Source organism: Temnothorax longispinosus, chromosome 4, assembly GCF_030848805.1.
Source record: "Temnothorax longispinosus isolate EJ_2023e chromosome 4, Tlon_JGU_v1, whole genome shotgun sequence".
NCBI classification, from domain to species: Eukaryota; Metazoa; Arthropoda; class Insecta; order Hymenoptera; family Formicidae; genus Temnothorax; species Temnothorax longispinosus.
In genome coordinates this window covers 1,929,965-1,955,814 of record NC_092361.1, presented here as the reverse complement: position 1 = coordinate 1,955,814, position 25,850 = coordinate 1,929,965, and the positions used below count along the sequence as shown (strand labels likewise).

General features: G+C 45.0%; 3 protein-coding genes and 2 non-coding genes across 9 annotated transcripts in view; 3 read left to right on the top strand and 2 right to left on the bottom strand.

Moving 5' to 3' along the window:
- The window catches only part of LOC139812224 (cytospin-A), a 45,070-nt gene extending 36,741 nt beyond the window's left edge, over nucleotides 1–8,329 (bottom strand). The window contains exon 1 of one of the 2 annotated variants that reach the window (XM_071776898.1): nucleotides 7,902–8,329. In XM_071776898.1, the coding sequence (XP_071632999.1) occupies nucleotides 7,902–8,066 (165 nt within the window). In that variant the 5' untranslated portion in view covers nucleotides 8,067–8,329. The remainder of the gene's footprint in view (nucleotides 1–7,901) is intronic. The other variant, XM_071776904.1, reaches the window with a different exon arrangement.
- On the top strand, nucleotides 693–12,703 carry LOC139812226 (uncharacterized). 3 transcript variants are annotated; one of them, XM_071776907.1, is made up of 7 exons: nucleotides 693–1,353; nucleotides 1,655–1,777; nucleotides 3,941–4,009; nucleotides 4,352–4,780; nucleotides 5,578–5,911; nucleotides 8,866–9,453; nucleotides 10,244–12,703. In XM_071776907.1, exons 4-7 carry the CDS (start codon nucleotides 4,386–4,388, stop codon nucleotides 11,759–11,761), a joined length of 2,835 nt encoding a protein of 944 aa, XP_071633008.1. In that variant the 5' UTR covers nucleotides 693–1,353; nucleotides 1,655–1,777; nucleotides 3,941–4,009; nucleotides 4,352–4,385; the 3' UTR covers nucleotides 11,762–12,703. The 3 variants fall into 3 exon arrangements, with proteins under 3 accessions (XP_071633008.1, XP_071633007.1, XP_071633006.1); XM_071776906.1 differs by having other exon boundaries at nucleotides 693–1,561; XM_071776905.1 differs by lacking the exons at nucleotides 693–1,353; nucleotides 1,655–1,777 and adding an exon at nucleotides 2,232–2,911.
- Nucleotides 12,704–12,872: 169 nt separating this feature from the next.
- On the top strand, nucleotides 12,873–12,945 carry Trnak-cuu (transfer RNA lysine (anticodon CUU)). Its single transcript has one exon. It is a non-coding gene; the product is annotated as a tRNA-Lys (tRNA).
- A 335-nt stretch (nucleotides 12,946–13,280) lies between these two features.
- On the bottom strand, nucleotides 13,281–13,352 carry Trnam-cau (transfer RNA methionine (anticodon CAU)). Its single transcript has one exon. It is a non-coding gene; the product is annotated as a tRNA-Met (tRNA).
- A 4,460-nt stretch (nucleotides 13,353–17,812) lies between these two features.
- Pp2c1 (protein phosphatase 2C) lies at nucleotides 17,813–25,500 on the top strand. 2 transcript variants are annotated; one of them, XM_071775198.1, is made up of 6 exons: nucleotides 17,813–18,783; nucleotides 19,228–19,578; nucleotides 19,664–19,884; nucleotides 20,019–20,159; nucleotides 20,349–21,835; nucleotides 22,043–25,500. In XM_071775198.1, exons 1-6 carry the CDS (start codon nucleotides 18,480–18,482, stop codon nucleotides 22,413–22,415), a joined length of 2,877 nt encoding a protein of 958 aa, XP_071631299.1. In that variant the 5' UTR covers nucleotides 17,813–18,479; the 3' UTR covers nucleotides 22,416–25,500. The 2 variants fall into 2 exon arrangements, with proteins under 2 accessions (XP_071631299.1, XP_071631300.1); XM_071775199.1 differs by having other exon boundaries at nucleotides 17,816–18,783; nucleotides 20,373–21,835.
- Nucleotides 25,501–25,850: the final 350 nt, after the last annotated feature.

Genomic DNA, 25,850 nt, shown 5'->3' with positions numbered 1-25,850 from the left:
AAATATGTATGGCGATTTAATTGAACTAATGGCACGTAAATGAAAAACGTGCGTGAAGCGCTTGTTCGTTCGTTCGTTCGTTCAATTATGCTCTTCCCAAAGTGCAATCAGACCTTCGTGGGTTGTATGATGTAATGCGCATTTCTGGACTAGCCCGTGACATTGCATAACGCATTAAATGCGTATCGTAATACGCAAATAGCGCGAGTTATCGATGCACTGGATAATAACACACGTACCGTTGCACCTTGTCGTCTCATTGTGATTACAATTTTTTTTACCGGTAGTTACGTGTCTACATTAATGTTCTAATATGCTTTTTTAATACGATACGGCTCGATAGAGCAAGAAAATAATTGATCCACTTCTCGCTCAAAACTTACGGCTCGATAGAGCAAGAAAATGATTGCTCTACTTCTCGCTCAAAACTAGTTGTGCTTATTTAAGACTGATAAATCGAATTGTTTAACTGAATTTCCTCTGTTTACGGAGGAAAATCCTTAAGGATGTCCAAAAACCTACTTTAATAATACACTTTTCTGTCAATTTGTAAGCGATTTTTTTTTTATTCGCGCCAATTTCGCGTTATCTCTCTAACATACGCTCAATTAGACAGATAAGATTAAGCATTGCGGAAATTAATTTTGCCTGCCAAGGCAAATTTTTACTTAAATTTAAAATATCAATGTAATCAGATAAAATCTTGACGTTAATCTAAAACAGAACAACCTTAATTCCATGAAAGTTTTAATGTCAAGATCAAGATGTTCAATGTCGCGGAAAATGTTCCTTCAGAAGAGCGCAGCCGATTGCAAAACGGTCGACGAATACAAGTTCAAGTCCACTGCCGCAACATCCCGTGTCTTCATAAATTTTCAGTCTTCCGCTTTGCCAAGGAGAACATTGCCAACTCCGCTCGAAAACGTTAGAGAAGTATACGCTCTGTACCAGGGATCCAGTCCACCGAAGATTCGTTCGTTCTTTATTTATACTTGAGATGAACCGGAATCGACGATTCGCGCAAAAAATTAGAAATCGACTTGACGCACGCGGAAGAGGACGGGGCAGAAGACAGTGAAGACACCATACAGACGAAGGGAGACAACAAGCGGAGCGTTTTGAAACGGTACGCGTTTCGTCACGCTAGCGTGTGCACCGCGTACGTGCGTCGTCGTAAATGCAGCCGTTAGGAGGAACCGAGACAGAGGCGCATGGAAGAAGAAGAGGAAGGGAAGAAGGAGCGACCGAGGGAGACGAGGAGGGCCTCGACATCGTCATCGGCGCGTCGCGAGAGACCTTGGCGGCCCGAAGAGCGTTACCATTTTCGCGGGGCGTAGTAGCGGCTCGACGCAGGTGTGGACCGATCACGCGGTGCCATTAGGAAACGCGAGTACAGGGTGGGTCACGAAGGGGCGCGGGCGTTTTCACGCGGGGTGAAAGAAGGGCACGAAGGGGTGCGGACGGAGTTCGATCGTGAGATTCGAGCTGACGAATCGTGGGGAAAAAATTTGTCAATTTTTTTTATCGTGACAGTAACGCTTCATTCGCATCGTTCAATTAGGTATTGACCTAATACTATAAATACTAATTGTAAGATTCGATCCTAACGTTTTTTCGTATCGTTATAGAATTTTTCTATTAAATTATTTTCCAGAACGATTACATCCGTAGCCTTCAGAATTGTGACTCCTCCAAGGTTCTTCAATAACCAACACGATCAATTTACAATGATCCCCGGTGGATGATTCAGAAGTGTAACAACTCATTATCAACAAAGGTAATTCTTTTTAGAATGTGCAACATTTGACATTAAATTAGAACGTATAATTTCATTAGAAGTGATCTACTTAAATAAAGTACTTTTTAATATAAGTCTTACGGATGTATATAGACAGGGATTCACGCGAACGTGGTATCTTCACATCCCCTCTTTTTCCCATCGAATGTCGCGAACAAAAATTCATTGTCAGCCAACCCCCCCACTCGCTCGCGCCGCGTATTACGCGTCACCCTGTATTACGCGTCTAGTTTTATTATATGCCAAACTAGAGCGCGCCGTGCTAAAGATAGGTCGTTGCAGCAGGCAGGCAGGAATCGGTGTGCATTACCGGCGCAGGGAACAAGGGCGACCTTGGGCCTTACGAGCTTATATAATGAGAAAACAGCCGATTCGCGAGCTCAGTCGTTTCGACGCGACACGCCGATTGCGATCTGCCGGACATATCATTTCCGGATGCATTTCTCCTTTTTCTCTCTCCTCGCATATGCTCGCGCCGCACCTCCTATATCGATTTCGACACGTAACGTCATGTAGAAAGCTCTTCGTGCTTTTTGCGAGAAAACACAAATCGCATCGCCGATGCACCGCTGAAACGTTTTCCGCGCAAATTGCAAAAACGTCTAGTTGAAGCGTTTATTTTCTTTCTTTCGCGTAATTAAAAGCCGGCTGAATTAAAAACGTAGTCTTCACGCGGAATTTTTTCTCTTCGCTGCGAAATTAATTTTCGTTCTATCGCGATCGGAGGTCGCGCTCCGCGATATCGGAAACTTCCGCGAGGTCGTTGCTGAAAAATGCGAGCGAGACGTCGCTCGAGATGGTAGCCGCGCGATCGGAAAAATATAAGTGCCATTAAAGGAGCGCGAGCGCGCGCCGCTCCGACTGATCGACTGACCGGCGGCCGCGGTGGGGATCTCGTCTCTCGTCTCGACGCGGAAAATCAACGTCTCTTCTTGGCAGAAACGGAGGTATAGCCCGTGGGTGGCGGCGGCACGACCGAGATCGCCGAGGTTCTTCCGCTTTTTTGACAGATGCGAGCGTCAGTGCCGCGCGACGCGTCGCAGTGCCTGTCGTCGAGCGGAGGAGGTCGGGCATAGTTCGCGACATTGTTTACGCAGTGTTCGCTCGTTCACGGTGAGTTAATGCGAGAAGAGATATGGATCCGTATCGACGTTTTGGATAATTCTGTCTGCATGATTATCACTGTTAAATATTAAAGGATGAAGTTTAAAATATCTCAACCACCATCTGTGTCGAAATTTATTATTTTAACAAAACAGTGTTATTTTAACTTCATTGGTTTAGCTAAATTAATATGTCGTTTTAACAAAATTGGTTAAAACGACATATTGAGTGGAAGAAGTGGCGACCTAAATGGTTAAAAACGAGTTAAATAAAATATAATTTGACACTGCGAATTTAACAGTGTAGCGAGGATATCTTCTAAAAAAAAACCTCAGTTATCTCTTACGGAAAAAGAAACATTTGGATTTAGTATCTCATACAGGCTCGTCTAACGTAGATCAGTTTCTTTTTCCGATGTGTTTATTATTACAGTTACATATTGCGATTTCAAAATGCCATTTCGTAATCTTTACTCAACTGCTAAATGATAATAACGAATGTGTTAAAATCGGAAGACGGATTCGTGGGGCTGATTTCGCATTGAGCGCGTGAGTCTGTTGAAAAGCAAACCGAACGCGACCTTGATTTTCTTTATTATGGTCATGCATACGAGATCGCATCTGCTATGCAGACTAAGCCCATTAGATATACAAAAAAAAATCTATTTGACTCTTTCAGTTTGCTCCGTGCAAATGACGTTACGTAAAGCGTACGTTGGATAAAATATCTTCGACAATAGGTACCGTAAAGTCGGATTACTTTGACAAATGACATTGAGCGTTGCGTCAAACGCAACGCGAAAATTCCGCGGCGAGACGAAAATTTGGCATTAACCACGATGCACTTAACGTGCATCAACACTTTAGGTCCGCATTTATTCTCTGACCGTGAGATCATCGCGAAACTTATTATAACTGGCGCAATACGTAAATAAAACCCGTACGATGATTTATGCCGCTCGAATTATTTCACGCGATCCGTTGCTATTCTTCAGCGCATTTAAATGTCAAGATATTAATCTGTTTCGCACGTTTCCAGGGCTGAAACGATTTCGACGAGCCACAAAGTGAGCGGGAGAGATTGCGCAATACCAGTACGAGTTTCCAGGTAGAGGGATGTTTACTACACCTCCAATATCATGAAAGCATTCATATCTCGCTTTGAATACTGAGTATTTCTGTGTACCAATTGCTAAATAATATAATAAGTTAAAAGGACAATTACAGTTTTCTGATATTATTAAATAGTCCGTAATAAAAGTCTTAATTTTGAAAGTTTCCAAAGCATGGCGAGTTACATTCACGCACACTCGCATCATATACTATATTTGGTTTATATACTGATTGACATTTTATGTAACATATTAATTTTATGTCGCGTACACCGATTTGAATATGATTTTGAGAGTAAACCGTCAATATATCACGTTAAAGACGTTCCCTCTTCCAGGTGACCCACTGGCACACCGCGACCGCAAAGAAGGATGGTCAATTCGATATTGCTGCTTTGGGCGTTGGTCGGCCTAATTGGCCGAGCGCACGGCAAATGCAGCTTAGCGCCGATCGCCGACAACGATCGGTCGATCGCCTACGCGTGCATCCACGGCGACCTGAACGACCTCAACGAGCTGCCCGGCGAGACCGAGTGGATCGAGTTCTCGGTGTCGCGCTTCCACGCGATCCCCGACGACGCGTTCCGCCGATTCCCGAATCTACGTCGCCTGTCCTTCTACAATTGCCACGTAAACCTGATCGAACCCGCGGCGTTTCGCGGCCTGCACCGGCTCGATTGGCTGATATTCCACGGCACGAGGATCCACGCGGTGAGATCCGCGTGGCTCCGTCACCTGCCGAATCTCAGACGACTGGTCCTGGACAGGTATCATTTTTTTCTCACGATCTAATTGAGTTTGACAAGATTGCGGAAAGAGCATGGCGAGAAAACGCTGCTCGAATGAAAAATATCAAAAGAATGTGACGGAATTCGGAAATGCAAGGAGCTGTAGCTTTTTTCAATGCTAATTCTGCGGGAAATGCACCATTTATAAAATAATTGCGATTTAGAAATTAATAATTTTATTATTATCACCTTTTCGTTTTACTTTACCCGTGGCAGTCGACGCCACACTCGTGATTCAATGCAAAATGTCATCGACAATATTGTCCTGCATCGCATATATTCATGAAATTCAAGGACATCCGATAGATCGAGGCCACGTGCAGCAGCTTATATAAAGCGTCAGTTATACATTCGGTAATGTCGATGACCCAGTTATCCATTACACCATTACGATGGTGACGTCATTCGATGTCCGAATATCAGATATTCTAAACTGATCATTCGGAATTCCGTGATTAGCAGAGAGTTCGCTTCAAACGTCAAAAATATCTCGAAATCCGAAGAGCCATAAATTTCACTGAAACAACATTTCTGACCTCAATTGTCCTGAGACGTTAATTATTAATTCTTATAATTATTAGAATCTTTGACGTCCCCACTCGCTACTAAGAACGAAAATTGTCTAGTTCGCGAGATGACAAGATCTCTCGTGAGTTTCGTAATTTTTGCCTTCTCCTCCAGTTCTAGAATTACGAGATCGCGAGAGTTGCGGAGAGTATACGCGCTTGTGTTCACGCACACAGTAGATAAAGCACGCTCGGCGTTTCTCCTTCCAGATGCGGCCTGGTGCACGTCGAGCCCGACGTTTTTCGCATGTTACCGCGACTGGAGACCCTGGACTTGCGCGACAATGACCTCGATTGTCTGTCGGTGGAGGAGCTGTCGCATCTGACCGCGCTCAGGACCGTGCGCATCGACGGCAACCCGTGGCTGTGCGACTGCCGGCTGAAAATGGAGAGGTTCTTCCGCGAAAGATCGATCATTCAGGAGATAGAGTGCAGATTTCGACCGAGAATCTGCACCGCGTACCGTAATCCGCAGTGCATGACGCAGATCGAAATCCCGCTTCCACCTCCGACGATAACCATCGAGCCGATAGAAAATCTCCAGGTAAATCGATTATTTATGATATAACACAGTTTAAACGTTTATACACTCTTCTTTTTGCGTATGTAAGTCAGTTTCTGTTTTAATCCTTTCGTTGCGGGAATTTTTAGCCCACAGGCGCCAACAGCAATGAAAAGATTAACGTTTCAGGTCAATTCGAATTGAATCAGAAATTTCAGATCTATGTGAAGACAAATTGTCAGAAAAATATCGCGAGCTTCCTGAATATATAGGTAACCCTCAAGTAATACGATTAATTAGTTTCGCATTGAAAATAATGCAATTTAAAATTGGGCACTTAATTCCAAGGGATTATAAAAAAAAAAGAAAAAAACTTTCAAAAAGTGGAGTCATCACAATTTTTTACCGTGCTACTCGAGCCTCCGTGCAATTCAAGTACCGTGTTATTCGAGGGTTACCTGTATATCGTCCGTCTCGCGCGATCCGGAATGAGCTGCAGCCGCATATCGAGCACCGATATACCGGCAAGTAAGGCAATACGGCTCGAGTCGAGCTGCGTTGTTTTTCCAAGTATCGCGTTTCGGGGAGTCGCACCGCGGGATCGCGGGATGAAGCAGAAACGCCTCGATTATAATTACGTATCCGATAACATCGCACAATGTGTCTCACCGCTCTGTGATTTCTATCGCCTAAAAAGCAGCCCGGCCTTATCGCGCGCCTATCACGGGCGAAAGTCGAAATTTAATGCCAACGTTTGCGCGCGATAGCTAATTAAAGGATGTAATTGCGCGTTTAACGACCGTGTAATGTCGTTAGTCTCGGCGCTCTTATTCCTATAGCGTTATACGCACGCGAAGGAAAACCAGGCGCGCAATTAATTATTTAATTTGATACGAACATCAATGCGAGATACCATAAATGGGTGTAAATCGGTGGCATTTCATTAGAAATGATTGAAGTCTTTCGTAACGCGAAAAATCGGGCTTTCACATCAAATCAATTTAAATCCTTTTATGCAAGCAAGTTTAGATCCTTTATATAATCTTCTACATAGGCTTTACACATCATATATGTATAATTAGAATACTTATTCATTATACGAGCGCCACTTTCAATTTTTTTTCTATACTTGAAAGTACAGCGATTATTAACCTACTTACACTTTTTTGAAGTAATTAAATTTACTGTTGTATATATATATTTATTTATTTTAGAAATGGTGGCCGTATAATGAATAAGTACCAATCACAGCAAGAATTATTCAAATTCTCTTCCGATTATTTCGACCGATTTGCAAACTGTCATTTTAAAAAATCCCAAACATCATTATGATCGCAAACTTGGCAATTTCCCCCCAAAAATAGTTTAAGCATTAAAACAATATAAATAAACAGAACTGGCGAACAAGCAAGGGTAATAAACTATTTACATAACTCGCCGCATACACACGAATAAAGGAACGTAAGCGAGTCTTTTGTATGCGGCGAGTTATATAAATAGTTTATAATTTCTGTGAATTTTTTTTAATCTATATCGATGTAAGACCAGTATCTCCGTTAATTATTTAATTTCCGTTAAACGATCAAGGTTATAATTATTTTTCACACTGAAGGCTACATTTAGGGCCGAAACGTTTGTATATGTTTTGAATTTATAATAATAGTATTTTTAGCACACAGACCTTGCTTGTTCGCCAGCCATGTGTATTTAAATTGTTTTATATCAAGCGAACATGATTAATAATTGTTTCAGCATTAAGCTTTATAAAAAAAACACAATAGAAATTTCCGCTCGATGCAGTAAAAATGCAGCCAATAATACAATTTTATACAACTTCTCGCTACGTACTAAACAATTTTTAAAAATAATTTGTTTAATTAAAAAAATTGTTATTTTAAAAATTGATTTAATTTTTTTAATTCGCTTTTTTGATGCTCTTCACTATTTGTGAGTCAAAATTGCCGTTGTTATACCTGAACGTTCTTCGACTAGGGAAATTATATTCAATAAACAAAAAAACAAACAAACTCACCCTATCGGTGGACGGAGCGGCGTGCTCGGTGGCACCGCGGACCACCCTCGCTTGTCGTCCGGCATCCCCTCGGGCGTCGTTGTCCCCCTTCGACGGCTCCTTCCGGGCTCCGGCGGCGGCGCGCGGCCTCGCCTCGCGGGCACCGAAAACCACGCGCGAAAACATGTGAACGACGCGAGCGGAGGAACGTCCGCACTCGGGCGACGCGCACTCGGGTCCGCTGCTCCGGCGAAAACCGCGCGCGACATATGGCGGACGGACGCGCGTGAGTCACGTGATCCGCGCGACGCGATTGTTCGCGGTCGCCCGACTTCCTTCCGGCCTTCTCGGTTCCCCGGGGGGGGCGGTTACCGGCCCGCACGCGATCCTCGAGCGACGAGCGACGGTCTCTGGCCGACGCGACGTGTTGTTCGATCCGCGCCGGGTATAGAAACGCGGAGAATGATCGTCCTCGGGACGAAACACAACACTCGCGAACGGACACCGGCCGGACTCGAGCTCGCGCAAGCCGGGTCACGTGACTGCCGGGGCTGTTGCCCCGATTGGCTCTCGCCGTGGGCCGTGGGATTGAACGAAAAATCGCGCGCTCGCTACGCAATCGACGCGGCGCGGCCGATACGAGTCACGTAGGAGGCAAAGGTTACCGTGTCCACTATCGCCGTTATGACGATCGCGATTAGAGCTCCGCACGGTCGTTGTCGATAGCCGTTCACCAATGACACCAATCCGCTCCGAAAATTCGCGAGGGCGAAACTCCGGAGTCCCGATATTCCGGCTGTCGCCGATGTATAGCGACCGAGATCGTAGCGTCACAAAACGGAATTTGGCAATAAAATAGCACGAACTGGTAGACGTAACCGGGGAGCGAGTACGCTCACCTTTGTCGCGATCGCGATTGCAATCGCGATCGCGCGATCCCGGATTATCTAATCTTGCTCGCTCGTATCTTTCTCTCTTCGCGCAGGAACGTCCCGGCAACCGCTTCCAGACGAGCGCGCTGACGTCGCTGGACCGCCTGCCGGACAGGACGACGTGGATCCAGATCACGGGGCTGCGTATCGACCGGCTGCCCGCGTACGCGTTCTTCCGCTTCGGCAACAGCCTGCGCAGCTTGGAATTGCACGATTGCGCGATCGGCACGATCGAGCCGGGCGCGTTCGCCGGTCTGCATCAGCTGCAACGACTCGCGCTCGTCGGCAACCGGCTGCCCGCGGTCGCCGCCCATTGGTTCGGCGATCTCGTCGCGCTCCGCCAATTGGTGCTCGCGCGCAACGGCATCGAGCGCGTCGAGCCTGGCGCGCTGAGCCCGCTCGCCGGCAGCCTGCGCCATCTGGACGTGCGGCACAATCGGCTGCGTTGCCTGCCGTTGGAGGAGCTGGCGCACCTGCGCCACCTCGAGCGCCTCGAGATCGTCGGTAACCCTTTGTCCTGCGACTGCCGCAGGAATCTGCAGAGATACCTGACCGACCGCAACGTGGGATTCGAGATTACCGGTCGCTGCTACGAGGAGAACGAGGTTGTCGAACCGATCGACGTGTGGCAGCACCCGGATGTGAGTGGCGGCACTCGAGAAAAAAAATCTAATTTCCATTAATTTCTACCAATATTAACTTTAATCGGTTTAACTTACTTTTTATCTTTTTCTAACTTTTATCTTCGTTTAACTTACTTTTTATTCTTTTCTAATTCTTAGAACTACTAACTAGTCTTTTCGATGTTCTCCCTTATGAAGTTCGAACTGAAAACGTGCGGTTTCACACATCTGTAAAGGGTCTTTTCTGACCCTTCTGGCCCTTTTAGACCGGAAGACCCTTTTAACCCTCTTCCCTTGGGAAAGTTGAAATTAGTAAAGATTTTTCTTAAATATTTTTTTAGGATTCCTTAAGCAGTCATTATTTGTTTGAAAAATACTCAGAATGTTACAAAAAATTGTGCAAAGGATTAATTGACCCTAATAATATTAATTAATTATATAACTAACAATTCGGTATTAACATAATTTTTTTTTATTAAGCGGTCTGATAGATCGCGGCATACTTTCTTTGTAAACTTTTTGAATTTCTGCAATATCTTCAAAATTGAAGAAAATATAGTACACGAAAATTTGCTGTGACGTCATACCTTTTGAAGTTGCCGTCATCAAAGAAACTTTAGCAAGCTATCTTTCTCAAATTTAGGTTTGTTTTTTTAAATTCAAAAAGTACCAAAAATTGGCTTAATTCTCTACATTAATTATGGATACCGTTTAATAAAGAAAAAATGTTAAAACCGAATTAATATTATATTAAATTAATATTAAGAGTTAATATAATACTGAACTACATCTATTCTCATTTTTTTAGACCTCGGTGACCGGCCACGTGTATTGGACCACTTTCGACGACACTCTGAGCCAGAGAAACATCACCGTGATAAAGCCGATCGTCGAAACTCCCACGGAGAGACCGCCGCCTCGCACGGGTACTTGCGTGCGAGACAGAACCCAAATGTCGCGACAGGTTTACACCTGCAGCGGCATCACCTCGATGGACGAGCTGGACGTTTTACCTCGCTCGGTCCACGCGATTCGCATCGTCCTCTCGAACCTGAAGACGATCTCAACGCGAGCGTTCGCCCGCTTCGACGGCTGGTTGTCCAGACTAGAATTACGCGACTCCGGTATCGAGACGATCGAGCATCGCGCCTTCATCGACCTGTACAACTTGGAGCACCTGTCGCTGCACAGCAATCACCTGAAAACGGTCACGTCCGAGGCGTTGGAGGGCCTGACGAATCTGCGGCACCTGGAACTCTCGCGCAATCACATCTCCCGGATCCCCAACGAGGTGTTCGACGTGGTGCCGCAGCTGTACAGCCTCGACGTGTCCGAGAACTACATGAACTGCCTCGGCGTGGAACACATGGCGCGCAAAATGCCGCATCTCTATTCGCTCAAGGTGTCGGGCAATCCGTGGAGTTGCCTCTGCGGTACAAAGCTGGCCAGCTTCCTGGACTCCCGCAGAATACCGTACCATCGTGAGTCCTTGTTCGACGTGAACGACGACTGTTACGTCACCGGATTTCCGGCGACACCGCCCACCACGGTGGTGACTATCCCGTGGACCACCACGACCGAGCCACCCTCGATCGGCCTCTACAACGAGACGCTCGAGGGTTCCTGCGCCCGTATCCCCGAGTCCACGGAACCGCGGTATCGTTGCGTGGGTGGTAATCTGCTGATGCTGAAAAACGTGCCACGCGACGCTGTTTACATCGAATTCTACGAGGGTCATCTGCCCGTTCTCCCGACCGGTGCTCTCTACAACTTTCGAAAGTTGCAGGAGCTGATCATCAGGAACTGCGGCCTGAGGACGATTTCGCCCGGCGCTTTCAAGGGTCTGGATTCCCTGGAACGGCTCACCGTCCGGGGTAACCCGCTGACGTCAATCGAGGCGAACTGCTTCAACATAGAACGTCTCGAGCGGCTGGATCTGCGCGGTAACTCGATCCGCTACATCGCACCCGGCGCATTCCGTCACCTGCGCAGGCTGGTCTACCTGAATCTCGAGGGCAACGATCTGCAGTGCATCTTTACGAGCGATTTTCAGGACATGCCGAATTTGCACATCGTCGAGTTCGCCGGCAACCCCCTCAAGTGGCGATGCCGCATGGACCTGGAGCAGTTCCTCGAGACGCGGAAGATCAAGTTCGTCAAAGTGGAGAACTCGTGCGAGGGCAAGAAGATCATGAGGAACCTGCTCTATGAGAATCGAACAGTCGAGGTGGAATGTCCGCCCGGCTGCTCGACGGCGAGCAACGTCGAGCTGAGAAAGAACCCGATGTTGTTTGTGGCATTTGTATTGTTCTTTGCGATACATTAGTCATTCGGCAAATAAGAGTAAAAATTAGAGTCAATTTACTCAAAGATCCCGTCTTATCGATAGACGAGATAGTTTTTGAGGTTTATCCGTCAATGGCTCGAAAATTACGTTCGGATATTAAACAATGATACGTCGGTAAAGTATACAGATGAGAGTGATTTTGGTAATCAACGGTTCTGAGAGTGAAGATATTTTTGCAGTAGGCGAGGATAGATTTGGTATTGTTAATGTTGTCATTCAATGTGTTCATACCGTGAAAAAGCGCTTATAAACTAATAAATACGTATATTTATTTTTGCGAATGCATATATATAAACTTAAACCCTTCGGAGTCCTTGTAATATTAGATTAATTTAATTATGTTATTAGATTAACATCGCGTACATAGGGAGATAATGCTTCTTAAGTAAAATTAGATTGTTAGGTCGCTTAGATTAATTGTTAGTACCTGTTTGTCGCACACAGAATAATTACGAATATCAGCAGATTATACATCGCGATGAAAATACGATCTGAAGTATCAATGAGAATTTGTACAGAAGAGGCAACCTCGTCCAAATTTAATTGTATAATTCGATCTCCCTAATCTGTCTCTTTTTCTACGTGTTAAATAAAATAAAAAATTAATTATTATATTTATATAAATTAATAATTAAGTTAATTGGATGTTTTGGTTGGTCAACCATACTGCCGATAGGGACCATCAATAAACGATCATCCCGGTTACATTGTACATTGCGTTGTAAGCATATACGTTAACGACAGTAAATACATTCACGTGCCATAAAGATCCGTACTAGTGCGACGTTAAAGTACTTCTTGTGTTCATTTTAATATAAAAGGAACGATTGTATATAATATATTTACCGTCAGGATTGTAACGAGCTATTTGTTACTAAGATACAATCAGTCTTAATAAAGATTTATTTTGTGCAACAATTATCCGTTCACTTTCGTCACTTTTTCTTTATTTCAACTCCCTTTTTATATTTATAATTATTTATGCCTTTGGATTTGTTTTAATATTGCCGTGTTGAAGGCTACGGAAGTATTGATCGTTATTGTTTAACTGTACCTTAATACTCATGTTAAATATAAGGGCTTCCAAGTAGCCCGGCTAGCTCAGTCGGTAGAGCATGAGACTCTTAATCTCAGGGTCGTGGGTTCGAGCCCCACGTTGGGCGAATTTTTTTTTTTTTTTTTTTTTAATTTTTTTTGTGATATATTAAAATTAAATATTTATAAAATTTCGATAAAAGAACTATTAAATAGAATAGAAAGAAATACCAAATATAATTTTTAGAAATGTAAAAGAATATATATAAAATATCTAAAGAAAAAAATGTATATAAAATTGTATATAATTAAAAGTTACGCATAAGTATAAAGAAATTTACAAAAATATATATAAATAAATACAAAACAGTAACTTCCGTCGTCAGTAAATAATTCAAAACAAAAGTACTTTCGTTATATAAATAAACTTTTTGTATGTCGAGAGTAAAAGAGAACCCCTCACTAGCAGAACGTGGTTTCGATCCACGGACCTCTGGGTTATGGGCCCAGCACGCTTCCACTGCGCCACTCTGCTTCTTGAGGGACCTCCCTCCAAAATTTTTAATATCAACATCGCAATATATTTTTATTTAAAAAGTACAATAATTTAGTTATGATTTGATTTTTATCCTTAATAATAATAGTGTAATTAAATTAACTTGACACACAATATTTTTTATAGCTATTTTTAGACATAATTTTTTATTGTTAATAAATTTTTTTTTACTGTTTTGTTTGTTTATTGCTTTAGGAGTTTAAGAGTACGGTTAAAAGTTATGTCATTATATAAAATTGTTATTTGTCGTCACGAAAGGCACTCTCGAGACATTCCCAGAATGCTTTTAAACGAAAGGCATATTATTTTAGAAAATCGAAAAGACAAGAAATCTTATCTACAGTATGTACAAAATGTAAAAATAAAATATGAAGAAATAAGATAACCGCGAAACGTAAAACGACGTCAAACTGATAACGAAATGATGACTTTGATAAAATAATGCAATAATTTCGAAAAACTAAAAAATCTGAAAAAAAACATACTTATATGTATTATTAAAGGACTATTAGGTATCTCAATTCGTGCCTTTCTTTAAAAGCCTCGCATTTCTGTTTAAGAAATCATTAGTCACAGTTCATTGTTTGCTGCACGTAGAAGGGCGGCACGGTCGTCTTTATTCTACACAATCGCCCAATTGAAAGAGCGACCGTCGTTTCTCTCGAGATTTCAAGAGAATGAGCAATCCTACCAATATAAGTCCGTCACCCAGTCCCGTGACTCACGTGTAACAAGCCCGGGCGAGGTATCAACGAGACTCAACAAGCACGAACCTGCACCGCCTGCACGGTCTCGTCTAATAGCTGGGAAATGCCCGCGGTACCGGATGCCACGTGTGTGTCCGCGTAATCGCGCCGACCTGACGCGGGCAATCGATAAAAAGACGCTAACAAAACCCCGCGAAGGCCGCGCGCGAACGTAGCGCACACAAACGCGCATCTCCTTCGCGACGCGCGTGGCAACGTCACGCGGAAAACGAATAGTGAATAATCCGCGGCGCGTTGAAGAATTTTCGCTCGCCGACCGATATATTCGCGCACGTAAGGTTACACGAGCGTTTTTATCGCATCCGTTATATTCTATCGAGAAAAAGACGACCGGAAATCGGAACTGATATCGGCGATCTCTAGCTCGGTGAATTATCGATAACGCGGAAATAAAGTACGACTATCGCGGCCGAGTGTCCCGTTTTCGTTCGCCACGAATAGACGGAGGTATTTCCGTTCGTTCGATAGAGTTTGAATTCAGCGGAATTACATAACGGATTGCATCCGCGATCCCGCGAGTCTTTTTCCTTTTGAGCGACGACGTCCATATTCGCGCGCCCTTACGCGGCCCTTCGAAACGGCTCGACCAATGAGAGATCGAGCTACTTAAATAGCCGGAAACGGTCCGTTTGCAATTTGCAAAACGGACAAATCTAATACGGGACAGATTTGCGTTTATTTATCGTTTACCAACAAGAACCATCTCTTGAATAACGTTAAAATACGACTGTAAAAAAGGCGCGAGCGATGCCGCGATGCTGACAGAATTTAGGAATTTATGATATAACGTGTGTATACACGCTTGTGGAAAATAAATAACACATTAGCGTGGCCTGTCCTTTTATTGTAGCCAATAAAACACAGATGGCGCCGGCAGTGCCGTTCGATACGCCCGCGACGGGAAGCCGGACGGGCAGACCTGCGAATTATCGATTTGCGATTGGGAACAATCTTAAATTCCTCCCGAAAGAAACCTCCGAAACGTTTTCTTTTGACCGAGGAATCATTCCCGTCCTGATTTTTCCAGCTTTTTTCTATTTTGTCGCGAATCTGACGCCTGATCGCCGCCGCGATTCGCAAGCTTGATTTACGTAGTGCTTGCATTACGGTCGGCGGCCATGTTTTCCGAGGGAATGATGCAATCGATGACGCATCTCGACGGTTGTCCACCGTTCGATTTCCGAACGGTGCGGAACCGGGCTTCCCGGGGGCCGATTTGTTCGCGCTGCCCCGCGTCGAGGATCGAAGTCCGAAGCCCGGCGGATCGGCGACGCGCGCCTTCCCCCGGGAGAGTCGCGCGCGTTCCCGCGCGGACTTTAATCCGTCGGGTCGGGCGAAAGTCGCCACACACAGCTGGTGAGAGCTATTTTGAACGGCGCGATGCGACGTTGCCACGTCGCCGTCCGCCGTGTCCGCCGCTCGTCGTCGTGGCGATCGAACAAGTTCAAACACGTGCCCCACCGTGTGTTTTGCTTGCTCGGCGTGGAGAGATAACCGCGCCGAGCGCGCGCGCCACGGCAAAACGACGGCGATGGCACGTTCAGCACTTTTCGCCGGATCGCTCTCGGCTCGAGCTCTCTCGCCGTTTTTAGGCCTTTTACGCCGTGCCAACGGGGTCGCCGTTTTCGCTGCTAACAATAAGATTCAAGATTTCAACTTCCCTGCGTTGGACAACCGCGAGGGACATTGAGAAAGAGGAGGGATGGATGAGGGATAACCCGTGTGAAATATCCGAAAGCGGATATGTATCGAGAAACCCGAGACTCGAATTTTAAATCGCGCTGGAAACGTCTCTGGGAAAGATTGACGGGCATGACGACGTGAACGTAGGCGTAATACGATTCCCGAACGAATTTCAAATTCGCTCGGGGAGATGAGCGCTCTGGACAATTTTTCCAAGTGCGTCATCTTTCGCGCGACGACAACGCGTCGTCCGGCCGAGCTGGACAAGAAATCAGGTTGCTTGCTCGCGGCGCGGCGGCGGCGAGAGAGCGCGAGCGATAAAGAGAGAGAGAGAGAGAGAGAGAGAGAGAGAGAGAGAGAGAAAAAGAGACGCGGTGAGGAAGGGAGACGGAGAGATCGAGGAGAAAGGAAGTGCGGCAACGTGGCGCGACTGCGTGAGCGGAGATGCGCGGCATGAATATAGCTCCGAAGTTTGACGGGCCAGCGCGTTGACGAGGAGTATGGCGGGATATCGGGCGCTCGCCGCGGGACGGGGAGCGAGGCGGCGGGGAAACCGCGCGGGGTAAAGGGGGCGCGGAAAAGTTTCCGCCGCGGTGGGGATGCGGCCGGAGGAGCGGCTAGGCTTGGGGGTGAGCGGGGAAAGGGGAACGCGCCGCCGGCTGGTCGCAGCCGCGCGCGCGCGCGTGCGATACGACCAAGGTAGCGTGTTACTTGGAGTACGAGCCGTGGGTCGCTTTTTGGAAATTTCACGAAACGTCCGTCTCCCTATAGTCTGTCTTACGTTTCGCACGTGGTTAACACGAGCGTGTATTAAATCCTTAACCTTAAACGTGATTCGCGCCCCGACCGACTCGAGGAGTCGGCTCGACCGCAGCCGCGCGCACTTCACGCTGTCTCCGCGAAAAGACACGTTTTTATACAAATAGAAGGAAAAAAAGAAAAGTAAAAAAATGTAAACGAAAGGAACGGGTCTTCAGTTTCGCGCCGGGCTAATCGAAAAATGCGAAATTTACGCGGAATCTCGTTCGAAAGTCGATTCTCTTCTTGCCGCGCGAAAACCGAAGTAATTCGAATTGGGGGGAAAAAAAAGAAAGAGAAATGAATTGCGACAAGCGAACTTATCGATAGGTGAGAGTGTTCTCTCGAGGGGCGACGCGCCTCGACGGTGATTCGAAATAAAGATCGGAAGCCGTGCTTAATCGGTAGATAAATAATTATCGCGGGTAAATCAATTCGGAGCGATATGCGCGACCGCGCGTATCTAATTTTTTTTCTTTCTTTCTCTTCTTCAAAAATTAGTGACGATTTATGAAGATATATAGATCGATTGTCCGAAGCAAATTCCCGCGATGAAGTCGCGAGACTGTGCCTTCTCGTTTGTTATTTTCTTTTCAAAATTTCGTCGTTATCTATTTTACAAGGACAAAGAGAACGTTGGGAGCGTACGATAAGCATCTCGCTGTCCTTCTTTCTCGAAACGCGTCTCGTTCGTCGCGCGTACAAACAACTCGAGCGCTATCCAAAGTAAAATTCGGGGCTCGCAACAATATCCCTCTACCCGCGCCGTTTGTAAACGAAATCAAACCGGCCGCGAACTTCGCGAAGTCCAGAAACGCGCTCTTATCTCTACTTGTCTATCTTCGGGCGCTAAAGCGCATTTCTAATTTGCAGTCTCACCGCGACCAATTAGAAGGCCCGCCTGTGGGGGCGGTAGCACGTGGCGGCCGAGTAATTGGACGTAATGGGGAAAGCGCGAAGTCGAAAATACAAATATTATATCGCGAGACACGGGCCTTAAAGGCGTTGAGGTTCGCATCGCGCGACTCCGCTCGCCGTCGTATCGGGACGGCCGACTTTCAAGGCTTCTCCGAGCGACGACGACGGCGGAGCGAGGCGTGCACACGTATGTACACGCGCACAGTTCCAGCCCTCGTCGCGTATCTGCCCCGCCGCCTCTCCCGCGCGTCGCGGCTTCGGTGACGCGGGGAAATCGTTGACGGAACGCGCGCGCGGTCGAAGTTCAGTTCGATCGGCGCGGCCCGCGGGCGATCGATCGCAGGCGGCATATTCGAAAACACGCACGGCGCAGCGGGAACGCGTGCGTGTGCATTCCAAAATCTTCCGCTCCGGCCGTTTCTCGAGAATCGTCGGCGAACGTCGGCCGCGCTCGTGTCGGTGAAATCGTCGACGCGGCGTGAGGAAGAAGAGGCGCGAGCGCGCGGGCCGCGGAAGAAAGAACGAACGAGAGAGAGAGAGAGAGAGAGAGAGAGAGCGCACGTGCATGTATGCGTGAGGTCGAGGGCAGAGCGGGTGGAGGAGGGAGGGGAAACGGGACTCCCCTCTCGCGCCTCAGCCGTTCGCTGCCATTCGTCCGCCGATCCCCACCGCGTCGCCCTCCGTCGCCGACCGCGCAACGTCACCGTCCCCCCCTCCACCTTCCTCCACCACTCTCCACCGCGCTGTCTCTCTCTCTTGCGCGCGACGTGCACGGACCTGCCCAGTAAATGCGAGGCTTCCGTTCGACGAGTGTGCGTAGCGGTGATAGAGTGCGTAATAAGCGCACCGTATACAGACGGTTCTTCGCACCTCGGCGACGTCGTCGTCGTCGTCGGTCGTCGTCGCTACTGAACGAATCGTCGTTCACGCCGGCATCGACATGCCGCTCAGTATCGGCGTTAATCTGCGGGTGACCGGCCACTGTAACCAGGGCGGTCGCAAATACATGGAGGACATGTTCTGCGTGGCGTTCCAGCCGACGTCGGACGACAAGGACCTGGAGTACGCCTTCTTCGGGATCTTCGACGGCCACGGCGGCGCGGAGGCCGCGACCTTCGCCAAGGAGAACCTCATGGACCTCATCGTGAAGCAGAGGAACTTCTGGAGCGAGCGCGACGAGGACGTGCTGCGGGCGATCAGGGACGGATACATGAACACGCACATCGCGATGTGGCGGGAGCTCGGTACGGATGACGATCGTCGCGTCGACTGCGACTCGCTCGCGCGACCATCCTTTTAGCTTTCGCGTGAATTTTAAATTTAAGATTTTGTCCCCGCTTACGGTTTCCCCGCGGCGACGGCCGACGATTTCTGTCATCGTCCCGCGTATTTCCCCCACCACCGTCGCCATCGCCGCCGCGACTATAGGCCTGATTAGGTTAGAATTTAGGTTATGTAATTCTTCGAGCTAACCTGAAAATTTGAGGTCGAGGATCGATGAGGGAAAAAAAAACGATGGCTTCTCGCGTCACCTCGCAAATCCGGATCGCGGCGATTCCCACGGCGGTACCGTCGCTCGCGCGCGCGCGTAAAGCGTAACGGGCACGTCGACCTTGAAGCGTCGTCGCGAAGAGCTCGCCTTTGTATTGCGAAACGTATACCTTGAACTGGCATTGTTTTCTGAGCAGATAAATGGCCGAGAACCGCGTCCGGACTGCCGTCCACGGCCGGCACGACTGCCAGCATCGCCTTCATCCGGAAGGGCAAGATATACATAGGTCACGTGGGAGATTCCGCTATTATATTGGGCTATCAGGCGGAGGGTGATCCCCAATGGAGGGCGAAATCGCTGACGAAGGATCACAAGCCGGAGAGCGGGCCGGAGATGACGCGCATACAGGAATCGGGTGGAAAAGTGGTCAGTAAATCTGGTGTCCCGAGGGTCGTGTGGAACAGACCTCGCATCGGGCACAAAGGTCCGGTTCGAAGATCAACTCACATGGATGAAATTCCGTTCCTTGCAGTAGCGAGATCCCTAGGTGAGAATTATACACTTGCGAGTATCCCTTCGTATCCGATGGTTTTGCATTTGTGCGAAAGAATCTGAACAAAAATTTATTTCAGGTGATTTATGGAGTTACAATTCCGAATTGAACACTTTTGTCGTCTCTCCCGAGCCGGACGTGAAGGTTATTCCAGTTGACGTTAAATCGAACCGTTGTCTTATTTTCGGCACTGACGGCCTATGGAATATGTTGTCACCGCAAGCTGCGGTAGCTATTGTTCAAGCCACAGACAGACACAATGAGAAACATTTGATAGCTTCTCAGCAGACCGGTAATGGGGTAAGTTTTGTTTATTTTATGTTATTAATTGTACATACTATTATATTAAAGTGAAAGTATATACAAGTTGTCTGGTGTATATATGTTGATAATTTAAATGTAACAGTGAGGTATACAAATTTTTTTGATAACAGGCTGATACACAAATGTGGATAAATCCTTCGAAAAGTCTCGTGGATCGTGCATTGGAGAGGTGGTCATCGACGAGATTACGAGCAGATAATACCAGTGTTGTAACATTAATGTTGGATCCGTCGGGACCATGTCGCAAAGAGGTAAATATTTGTTTTGTAAAATTTTTGGTCTAATATACGTACATAAATAATTTGTATATAAATATTGACGAAATTAAAACGGGAAATTCAAGCCTTAAAAATTTGAGTAACAAATTAAAAATTTGCTGAAAATATTGATAATTTTAAAACTGTCAATATTAAGAACTATTAAAACTATTAATGCGTTAGGGATCACATTTGGCTTTGTTTAAGGTACTGTTTAATCAAAAGAAGGATCGTGTTATACATCACGGAACACACACGCCAACTACGACGAAAGAGCTTGAAAACATCGAGGCAGTCAATCAAAAAATTATATCGCCGTGTATGCCAATACCGCCGCCAAGCGTTTCCACGGATCTCGACATTGATCCCAAACAACCGGATTCGTCGAACGGAAATGAGGAGGCTGTCGATCAGACGTTACAGCCGGAGACAGTTTCGTGTCCTGAAAAATCAGCTTTGTCCGATATTGACACTTTATCGGAATTACAAGAGAATACCGCGATAGACAAGAATATCGGGACTGTCGATGCTGATGAGAGTATCCAGGTCGCCGAAATCTCCTCCAGTCAAATGGCAGAAGAATCCGGAGATGCGGAAAGTAAGAAAGCGAATGAAACCAATCACGAGAAATCGGAACATCCTGATAACGAGATAAAGCAAGTAGCTGAAGAGAATGAAAACGAGAAAGCGAAAATCGACGATGCGCAGACTCTGATCCAATCAAATCCGAAATCGACAGTCAAGTTCGCCGAGCCTGAAGAAGTCATACCCGAGACAGAGGTATCTAACGTGACGCGGCAGAGTACGTTTCCCGGTGCGAACGAGGAGGCGCTTCAACCCGCTCCTTTCGTAAGTAGGTTACGTCGGAGTGGCGGCATTGTTCCTGTTAAGAGCAGCAGTTTCGACAACGGCGAGGTGAAGAATGGGGTTTTGAACGGATCTAGACATAAGCAGCACCCTTTATTTCCCGCGAGGGTGGACGTCAGAACGATAAAGCGACGACATAGTCTCAGCTCTTCTCAAACTCAGAATGCTTTTGCTGACGTTACGCCGAGTCCGGATTCGAAGACTTATGCCAGCGTGAAATCGCGGTACAGCAGGGTAAAGAAATCGTCTGTCGTGGGAAGCACGACGGTGGAGGAGACGACGAAAAGTGCGTTAAAGACTAGCGACCGCGGCATAAATAATAAACGCAAGCACAGCGCGATCACGCAAGCATCGGTTTCACCTGGAATCGAGAATAGCTGCGCGCAGCAAGAACCGTGCGCGAAGAGGAGGACGCGTTCCGAGGACCAAAGGCACAGTCCCACCGACGAGAACGACCCGGCCAATCAAGCGATGGAGAATGCTAATGCCCGATTAAGTTGGCCCACGTCGGATAGACGACCAGACTCGTCGTTGAACGGCGCCAGTTTAACGACGCTCTCTTCATCATCGAACACGTTCCAACGTAGAAGCTTAGGCAAAAAGGCTACGCCTGTTAAAGCCATTAGGAGATCGTCCATCAACGGTTCGCCTCGTTTGCAACAATTAAGAGGTAGTTTTGGCCTAAGGGATTGGGACCAAGGAAGGAATAATCGAACGACTAATTGTAACAGTAGAAGAACTATAAATAGGCCGGTAACGATAATCGGTCCTACGGATACGTCATTACCGCAACGATGGTTAAGGTTGGTTTAGTTATATTACCGTTTTCAGGAAATAATTTTCGCGTGATATATTGGAATAAAGTCGTATGAAACGATATAAATATTATCACTTATATTGAAGATTAACAAATTAAATGGATCGTTAAAATAATGTAGATTGCATCTTATTAACGTCTAAACAGGTTCCATGAACTTTTACTAAACTTTGCTATTTTATATTTTGTTTAGGTCAGACACAATGGCGGCAACACCTGTGAAAACACTACGTTCGCGCAACGTAGACATCGCCGGACATACAATATCTGCGCAATTAGTACATCAGTATGGCGTAGTGAAACAAAATCGATTGCCTCTACCGAACAAGTTGAAGCAGTCCGCGAACGGTGGATCGCTGCAATCGAGTAGAGTCAGGTCTTCCTCATTGTCAGCCAGTAAACTTAAACAAGCGAACGGTAACGGTGGAAGCGTGAGTACTTGCGCGACCATAAATCCCTCGACAGCAGGTTCCACTTCTGGCATAGCTAAGAAAGGCAAATCACCGTACAATCCTAGTGCTCGATCCCTGAGCACGCGATCTCGAATCAAACGTCTTGGAAAGTAAGGTGGTAGTTAAGGACTGTAGTTTTGCGAATTCGCGAGTTTTTTTCTAGGGTATGACATTCTTACCCTTAATTTTACTGTCTGCGAATTATCTAGTTACGATATAACAGCGATTGTTACGTGCATTTTACTATATGTCTCTCTCTTTTAAAAAAAACTTCATCTTTCATCTTTGAGACCATATATTTTCTTTTATTCGAGATGTTTACTACGAATGGGGCTCTGAGCATTATAAGTTGTTTTTTTTTTTCGTTTTGGAAAGTAGAATAAAATCAGATATAAATTGATTAAGCAAGGTAGGATTATTTTGATATATGTTGAAATTTGGTATCGCAAACTACCTACACATATACTTATATCTGCTTGTGACAATTACTATTGATTTATCGCACATACCATTTGTATATTGTTATTGGAATTATTTCCACGGACCTTTTATGTTCATACATGAAGTGCATATATCTATTTGATTTTATAATATTGCTTGCATGGAAATAAATTGCTACGCTCTCCCATTCTATTTATTAAACATGATCACATCAATTACTGTTGATTTATCGCATATACCATTTGTATTTTGTTATTGGAATTATCTACACGGGCCTCTTATGTTCATACATGAAGTGCATATATCTATTTCATTTTATAATATTGCTTGCATGGAAATAAATTGCTACGCTCTCCCATTCTATTTATTAAACATGGTCACATTAATTCCTCATAAAGGATGTACTGCGATATTATTTGGAATGGACTAAAAGAAATTAAACTAGTCATCCTTGAAAGAGTATCGTTATATTCGAAATTCCCTGTATAATTTACAAGACTGTGCTTTCGCTTTATAAAGGAAGATTATATCGTTCTCTCTTACAAAGGCAAAGTGTTCTTTTATATTTAAGTCGAGTCGAATTGGCATACAAGAAGAATGGTTGAAGGACGATATGGTAAATTATTACCACGAGAAATTTATAATATATAAAAAATACAAAGAAAATATTCGCGATCTTTTGTATGCTTTCCAATATTCGCGTAGATTAGCAAATGTCACGTAGGACAAAAAAAAACATGAAAGTATAATATGGGCGTAAAGTAGCCTGACAATAAGAAGGTACGGTTGCATATTAAAGGCATGGGGTCCGTATGCATATCTCACACTTGCACATTCTCAGTGATAACTATTGTTTGCAATCTTTACCTTAGACCGAGTGGGGCGATCAAACGCTGAATATGGAATACGAATTCGCGGGGCCCGTAGCTGTGCGCGTGTAGTCCTGGAAAATAATTTCTCCCCTTTCTCCCCTCCTCGTTGATTCCGCTTGATCGTAAAAGTCTTCGATGACGGCTCGGAAAGAACTCGCAAAAAAGCACACCGTATTTAGAGAATAAATCTACGATTAAGGCATTCAACTATTTTCTAGTACGTAGGATATGCAATCACACTGATCTGCCTTGGCTGAGTACGGAGTGGTTGTTGGAACAATTGTAATTGCGTGTGAATAGAATTACAATAAGAATTAATATATGAGAATAATTGGCAGCCTTTATCTGCGAAGTACATCGATTCATAGATATATATAATAAAACCGTTGCGTAGATAAATAATATATGAAAAAAAAAGGAAAAGGATTTAAATCTACCTCTGGAAAAGATTCCAGGCTCATGGTCTCGAATAACGACCACTCGGTACGAAGCACCAAACGACTGTTTACTGTGCGTTATAAAAGTTTAGATTATAACTAGAGGGAATATATTCGCGAGGCACACAGCTTAGGAAAGAAATAATCGAGGAAATTCAAATTTCCGTCGGTGCGAACAATTGTACAACAATTGTGTTCCAAATACAAACGTGCACTATCATACTAGTGATCTAATAATAATAATTTAAGTCATCGGGGTAAGAAAGATTTATATCTGATATATGTATATGTCTGACATTAATATACATACGTATATTAATGTCAGAATATAAAATACAGCGTATATAATCTTCTATATCAGTCTTTCACATGGAGCTATCCATTTTGCATCTCGTGCAGAGGAAAAGAAGACGGATTCAGGAATATCCATCTTTCTCGTTACGGAAATTACGCATAACGCGTTTGTTTTATATTTGCCTGACGAATTGAGATACGATGAGTTTTGACTTATATTACGAATGTACATTTATTTCCTCTCTTGTTCGCGTGATCAACTCTGCATCTATGAGGAAGAATATTTTAGAGCAATTTCGGTAACGAGAAAGAATACGTGTATCTTACGGAATGTAGTCACTTTAGGGTTTATACATTTCTAAAGAAAAGAAAAAACAAGCGAGCGAAAATGATGAAAACGCTGATGAAGTATATTACTAACATAAGAAGTGTAAAATGTAAACCATAAGTATATATTTATCGATATTACGTCGACTATTTATTAAATTAGCTTATAAAAGGTGATTCGATTTTCTATGTAAATAAGATCGCGCAGATAATATATGCTATATATCGTTCGGGAAGCTGCTTGGAGAGAAATTGTCACTGCGAAGCAGTGTACGCGCTACGAGACAATTATCAAAGACGAGAGAGCGAAAGGGAGGAAAAGGATGACGCGTGCCTACAATAGTTACCACTCGCGAACACGTGTGTATGTGTGTGCGTGTAAATAAAGGATTTATATTTCTGATGAAAGTTTCGAGGTAAAATTTCAAAAGTAAAAGCATGTTGCGAGGGGGGGGGGGTGGGGTAGAACCGAGTTACCGCGGGGAGAGACATGTGCGTGTTAGCTAACGGCGAAGATTTTTATTTTAAGAGTATTTATCCCTTTTTGGTGCATGTCCATAGGTCTCATGCTGCATGTAAATATACAGTGTTAATAGACATATATATTATATATAAACAGAGATATTGTATAGATGAACTTTAAACGATTATACAGGAAAGGAACAAGGCGTTGAAACAAATTGCGGGGGGGGGGGAGGCGATTTTAAAACGAAAAGGTCGAATCTACCCGACGCGCCTGTAGATTTATCATTTGTTACATCGTACAGATATGATGAAACCGAGTATTTTTTAAGAGATAAAGAATAAAGAGTTTAATGCTGTAAGAGAGACGAAGAGAAGAACTGTTAGTGAGAAGAAATATTATATAGCGATTTATCTCAGGTTAAGAGAATTGCGGGGAGGGGGGGGGGGATAAATATCGGAGGAACTCGAACAAATGTGTGATCACGTTTATATAATCTGTATATTTTAATTAAATAAACTGAGATATATAAATCCTATTATTAAACTGACGCTCGCGACTGTTTCTGCGATTATTCCGTTTTGCGATGAACATCCTATAAATCGTGAAGGATTATTAAATTTTGTTATAAATTCAGCAATATTTATTTATTGCTTCGATATCGATTAAATTTTAAGGAATATGCATACTGTGCAAAATTTAGTCCGAGAATCTT